The sequence below is a fragment of the Thunnus thynnus genome, chromosome 3 (assembly GCF_963924715.1).
Source record: "Thunnus thynnus chromosome 3, fThuThy2.1, whole genome shotgun sequence".
Lineage (NCBI taxonomy): Eukaryota > Metazoa > Chordata > Actinopteri > Scombriformes > Scombridae > Thunnus > Thunnus thynnus.
The window spans coordinates 7373815-7380351 of NC_089519.1; the positions used below are offsets into that span (position 1 = coordinate 7373815).

A 6537-nucleotide genomic window follows, 5' to 3' on the forward strand; every position below is an offset into this window, starting at 1 on the left:
GCCCTTGTTAGGGTTTATAAGTATTACAAAGTGCAAGGTATGTTTTACACACAATATGCTCAAACACACACAAACACATGCAAAACATTAACCATGATTCAGTCTGCCGTGTTGTAAACTTGTATTCAAGGTCTTTATTGTTACATCTCATTGCACAAGTATGAGAGAGTAAAAATCTTAGGTTTAAGCTCAGTAAGGGAAAAACATATAGAATATACAGTATATATATAAAAATCATCATTACAGTTTTACCTTTACATACTATTCAGGTCAAATTCAACCCAATTTTACATTTCAGAGCAGTAAAAACACCCCAAACGCCATTGTTTTAGCCTGAAATTTAATGACTTTTTCTAAGTGACCCAGGGAGTGTTTCGGGTTTAATTTGACCGATATTTATTCAAAAATCACCATTCAAAACTGTTGTTGCATTCTCCACATTCAATAACATTCACTGAAATCATTCTGGCTGTTATGTTCTCCCGATTTATGTAAGATGAGACCATAATATAGTAGTAGTTGTAATGATAGTGGTTGTGAATGTTTTTTCTTCATAAACAAATAGTGCAAAACCTAAAGAATTCACTCTCTCTGCTCTCTGAAACTTTAATTAAGGATTAATCAGCCATTTATTGCTGACTGATGAGGTATTTATGAATGAAAAATGGATTCGTAGTTCAGAGATTTTGTATACAGACTAATTATGAGGGGACAGTGTGAAGGGTCAGAGTATGGACAGTTTATCGGCTATTAGAGGTTTTTATTAGTGATTATTTCAGTAAACTGTACTGTGTATGTTACACTTGTTTAATAAGTGATATTCTCCTTCAATCAGCTCATTTGATAATTAGTCACCTGAGCCAAAGCTGCCCCTGCCAGCACCTGTAACCAGGCAACACCAAACAAACTGTCTCGGGACTGAAAACTGTTCACCACTGTTGACACTTTAACTTCTGGTGTAGCTGTTTGTTACAGTTTGATGTGTTTTTTTTTTTTCAAGTAAGAATCCTATAATTGTCAGAAAATGAGCTGGGAGGTTTTAGTGTCACGGCCACACTTTGACAGCCGAGCGGTGGCCCAGGGAGTCCCGGAGAAGGAGCCTCCAGTAGAGCCGGAGGTCCCGCAGCCGTCCTCGGGTTCAGCCACCGCGGGGTACCGCTCCGCTAAGTACACCCCAGCTGAGTGGTTCTCCAAATACCATAGCATCCTCCAGCAGGCAGGCTCCGACCAACATGAAGCCCGGAGAATCCAGCGAGGGTCCAAAACTCTGTACCAGGACACCGAGACGGCGACTTTAAGGACCCAGGCCGAGGGAACATGTCATCTGGGAGAGAGACTCCAGGAGATCCACCATTGGAGGTCTGAGCTGCAGCGGCACATCGAGCAGCTACTGGCCGACACCGAGTCACTGCTGGCGCTGAAGACGCGGCTAGAGAAGGCGCTGGACGCCACCGAGACTCCGTACGCCATCGCTACCGATAATCTGAACTGCAGGACAAGAAGACTGGGACCAGACCTGGTCAGAGACACAGTGGAGGAGGAACTGTTAAAGGTGAACATAGAGGTCATGTGAACTGGAGATGTGTGTCAAAGTGAAACAGGGCATCACTTTAAATCATTGTGATTAATGTCACTGAACAAAATAAAGAAATATGAATAAAAAATTGTGAATTGATGAGTTCAATGTGAATTTTAAACTAATAATATATCAATTAATTTTAAATAAGGGATAACTAAAAGCGAATGATAAAGGTACATAAATACAGCAAATATTTTCACAGAATAAACGAAAATGTCAAAATGAATACTTATGAAGTCAGCAGCTTAAAGACTCATCAATATTTAGTCCAAAATCTTAAGGTAACAACTAATGATAATTTCCATTATTGATTCATTTCCCAAATATTTTAATTATTTTCAATTATTTTCTTCTTAAAATAGTAATAGCTTGTTTTGTTCAGCCAGCAGTCCAAAGTCCCAAAGATATTCAGTTTACTGTCACATAAGATAAAGAAAAGTGGCAACAGAGAAGTTTGAACTAGGTTGGCATTTTCAATCAATTATCAAAATAGCTGCCAATTAATATTTTGTCAATTGATTAATCAATGTTTGTGTCATTGTTTCTGCTCTAAAAAAAATGAATTCATTGTTGTATAGAGCTGCAAGGATTAATCAATTAATCGATCAACAAAATTTGTCAGCAACTGTTTTGATAATAAGTTTTGAGTGAGACTGAGAAAAAATACTAAAATTCTCTTATTCCAGCTTCTTAAATGTGAATATTTTCTGATTTCTTTTGTATTCTACGATAAACTGAACGATAATCATCGGGTTGCAGACTGTATGGTCAGGGAAAAAGACATTTTAGGTTGCATCTTGGGCTTTGGGAAACCGATTGAGATTTTTCAACAGTTTCTGACATTTTATAGACCAAATAACTACTCAATTCATTGAGAAAATAATTGACTGTTTAATTCATAATGGAAATAATCATTAGTTGCAGCCCTAGTCTTACAGTAACAGGCTTAAAGCAAAGTGTCTACTGGATTCAGTGTAACAGTGAAACAGCTCCAGCAGAGGGCTCAGTGTGACACATTAACCAGGAGTGTAACTGCGTTTTTTGTAGGAAGTGGACTTGATAAGGAGCATCCAGGCTTTATTGAAGAGAACTACAACTCAGGTTGTCAGCCAGATAAAGTGAGTGTCAAACCCTGTTTACTGGAACTTAAGCTGCCCAACATGAGAAATATAACATATATAAATATTATAAATGTTATAATATTATAAAACGTCATCCCTGGTCCTCTTTTGATTTGTGTCTCTGTGTGTCAGGATGAATCGAGAGGCCAAGCAGATGCTCGAGATGGACTGGTCTGATAAGTACCAGGCCTACAACTTTGATGACCTCAGTGGGAGATACACTAATATGAGTCCAGACACACGGCACCACCCCAGCTCAGCCACTGTGCAGGACCAGTGAGTCTGTGTATAAATACATGACATGCTTACCTACTTAATCCTCTTCGTTCCTTTGTGGAACATAAGTCCGTGACTACCTGCTTCCATCTGGTCCCATCCTGTGCAGTATTTTGTGTAGTTAGAGTTAGACGTTAGCCGTTTTCAGTTCCGAGGTCACAGTTCTCTGCCAGGTTGTTTTTGGCCTCCCTTGTTTCCTCTCTCTAGGTGGAGTCCATCTCAAGGCAACTTTAGGAAAGCAGTCCTGGTCCATTCTGAGGACATGTCCGAGCCATTGGAGCCACCAGTGTTTAATTTCCAGCACCACATTGCGACACCTCTTGTGTTGCTACCTTGCTTGTTTGCCTCCATAACTCTGAAGGCTATACCGGCAGGGGTCATACCCCCAGCAGGTCCAACCAAGCCAGGCAGGTTTCAGGGTAGAGGCCAGACGAAAAGCAGCACCTGGCCCTCCAGGTTGGGGGCTGGGTGTGGGGCTAACAACTCCACCCCATAAAATACCATCCTGTTACAGAAACTGCGACAAATGCAAATGCTAAAACCATGGGCGCTACAGTAGACCCGAGCCAATCCATTGGTAATCTGACCACACCTGATGAAAGCCAAACATGACATACTGTACCAGTCAAAAGTTTGGACACACTTTCTTATTTAAGGGAATATGAAGGTGTGTCCAAACTTTTGACTGGTACTGTAAATATGTGAATAAAGATGAGGAAATGTGTCAATAACCTTTCATGCACAATCTGGCTTCTGGTCTGCTGCAGGATGTGTAACCACACGTCATGGACAAAGTTTACGCAGGACAACCTGTCTAAGGCCTTGCAGGAGGAACATGCCACTCACAGTCTCAGGTCAGAGCGCTCTCTGTTGCCACTGTGTCAGGCAGATTAGCCTCAGTGTGATGGGAGCTGAAAGTGACACTGGAGTTCATTGTTTTAACATTTTCAGGAAAAAAAAAACTGGTCTTCTGTTTGTGTGTCAGACTGCTGGTGGAACAAGTGCTGCTGGACACCACTGACGATCTGAGAGTCCAGTGCTCCAGTGTGGACCGAGCCTTCGGCCAGCGCTGTGGGGAGCTGATAGAGGCCAAGACCCAGCTGGAGATGAAGCTCACACAGGTAGACAAACAGACAGGCAGGCAGACAAAGAGATTGACTCATTGATTTGGATTGATGTTGTATGATCGTGTGTGTGTAGACCTTGGAGCAGATTGGAGCCCAGGAGAAGAACATCGTGGCTTTGCAGCAGGCCATCCACAACAAAGAGGCTCCTTTAAGAGTAGCTCAGTCCAGGCTTTACCTTCGGTCCCTCAGACCCAACATGGAGCTCTGCAGAGATGAACCCCAGCTCAGGTACACACACACACACACACATAAGTGTCCCAGCTTTTTCTATTGATCTCTTTATCTTTCTTTCTTTCCATCTCCTCTTTTGCTGTCTGTGTCTGTAGTTTGGAAGGGGAGGTGAGGCAGATTGATGCCACTCTGGCGTCTCTGCACCAGCAGCTGAGCGAGGCCAGAGGCTCCCTGTCCCACCTGGAGGAGTCCCGCATGGCCCTTGAGAAGGACATAATGTGTAAAACCAACTCGCTGTTCATAGAGAGAGACAAATGCATGACTCACCGTAAACGCTACCCAACAATCTCCACACTATCAGGATACTGAAGACGATGACTCTGAGTTTTTGTGTGGAGTTTGCTTTGGCTTCACTAGTTTTTCTAAGTTTAAAATCTTGAATTGTTTTGTCTCTTTGTGGTGGTGTGTTGTTTCTATCAGTGAGCCCGAAAACTCAGTAAACATATTTAGTTGTATTTCAGTCCATTACATGATTAAAAACTGATTTGCTTACTGTTGCTATACACTGGTTTCTGATTTATTAATCACTTTGTCAAAAGGTCAATAAAATGAGTCATCCAGAACTTCTTACCAAGAGTGCAGGTGCTTAAAATTGTTATATCGGTTTAGTTGTTAATCAAACACTACTGTATAAGCAGTTCATAACTGGTGTGAATGTGAAAGCCTGAATGTAAAAATAGAGTAAAAGCAATGACATATTTTTATATTTAGAACAAACATTTGAACAGACAATAAGGGTGTTGGCCTTGTGCATAATGCACACAGTGTCTCTCTCAACGGGGAGATGTACTTATGTACCACTTCTGCTGTGGTGGGATCTCTGCAAGTTTTTAATAAACTCAAACATTTTATGGGAGGGGATTTTGGGGGGTTTCCAACTGAAATCATGTTTTCATGGCTATGGGTTCACACGCCGATTTATGTGCCATTTATGAACCACATTCACAGCTAAATTTATATGTATTTGCCTGCACAATCAAGAATGGAAAATCAGTCACAGTGGTATGGATAGTTTTCTTGATAGAATAGAGTGCAAGGATGCAGTTTTCTGTAAAATGTGCAGATTTGTTTTTTCGTGCAAACAATAGCTGTAGGCTATAATGAATGCACAAGGGATAATCTATTACATGTGGGATTTCTGTCAGTTAACACCTCTGCTGTCTGGGTTTATGTTTAGTTGCCACTTTATGCAATAAAATAGTTAATTAACAGTGTCGTTCACTGTAAAGCCAACGAGCAGCTGGTCTTGCCTGTGCAAATATACTGTATTTTAGACTGAACTGGCTATAGAAGACACTTTTTATCTATGCTGTCCAGCAGAGTAATGACTATCTTCAGTCCTTTATTTAACTAAATAAAGACTTATTTTTAAGAGACAGCCTTTATAGACTGTTGCTGTTGGTTGAGCATGTTAAGGCAGTGTTTTGCTGTTATTGCCTTTGTGATGCAGGACGTTGCAAAGTAAAGAGGTCACTCGTTTTTTCAGTTTTTTTATGTTTGTTCTTCTTCTTATAACTTTTCATAAGTCAGTATTTCTGGAAAAAAATGGCTCACTCACTTTTGTGTTGGCCCACCCAAAATACAATTTCTGCCTACACCACAGGCTCATTCACACACAAAGCAGGCCACACAGAGGTCATCATGTGCTGTAACCTGCTACTCTTAAGACAGAGTTGGGGTTTTTTTATATGTTCAATCCACTACTCTAGAACTAACCCAGTTCCCTTCCTACCTGAAGGGATTACTACCTTACTTTACATACTTATCTTTGGTGGTGCACCCAGGCACACCACACACAAATAACAAAGTGGTGCTGGTCTGTCCAAAACCTGCCGGTTTACTCAACTGGGCAAGTTAAACAAACTACCCCATGTGGCAACACATAAATGACTTCACTAACTAACCACAAACTAAAGGACTAGGTTTATATCCCAGATGAGCCTTATTGTGTTATGGCTGACTTGAACACCAAACACAATGGATACAATACCAGGATAGAAGTTTACTGCATGAAAGTTTATTGGAATAAATGAAAAGATAAATGAAGAGCATATACCAGACACCATAGAGGTGCTCCAGGAAGGTGGAGAGAGAGAGCTGCATAGTTCAGCCCAAAAGTCAGATGATCAACCCAAAGCTGTGGACAGGAAACACCAAAATAAACAGGATGTAACACATTTCTCTGTAGTGACTTCACTTGTTC

General features: G+C 41.1%; 1 protein-coding gene across 1 annotated transcript; it reads left to right on the forward strand.

The window, feature by feature from the left end:
* Positions 1 to 4897, forward strand: tekt4 (tektin 4). The gene is made up of 7 exons (XM_067583085.1): positions 1 to 1552; positions 2627 to 2697; positions 2833 to 2976; positions 3744 to 3830; positions 3962 to 4097; positions 4177 to 4331; positions 4430 to 4897. The coding sequence occupies exons 1-7, from the start codon at positions 1025 to 1027 to the stop codon at positions 4641 to 4643; spliced, it is 1335 nt and encodes a 444-aa protein (XP_067439186.1). The 5' UTR covers positions 1 to 1024; the 3' UTR covers positions 4644 to 4897.
* Positions 4898 to 6537: the final 1640 nt, after the last annotated feature.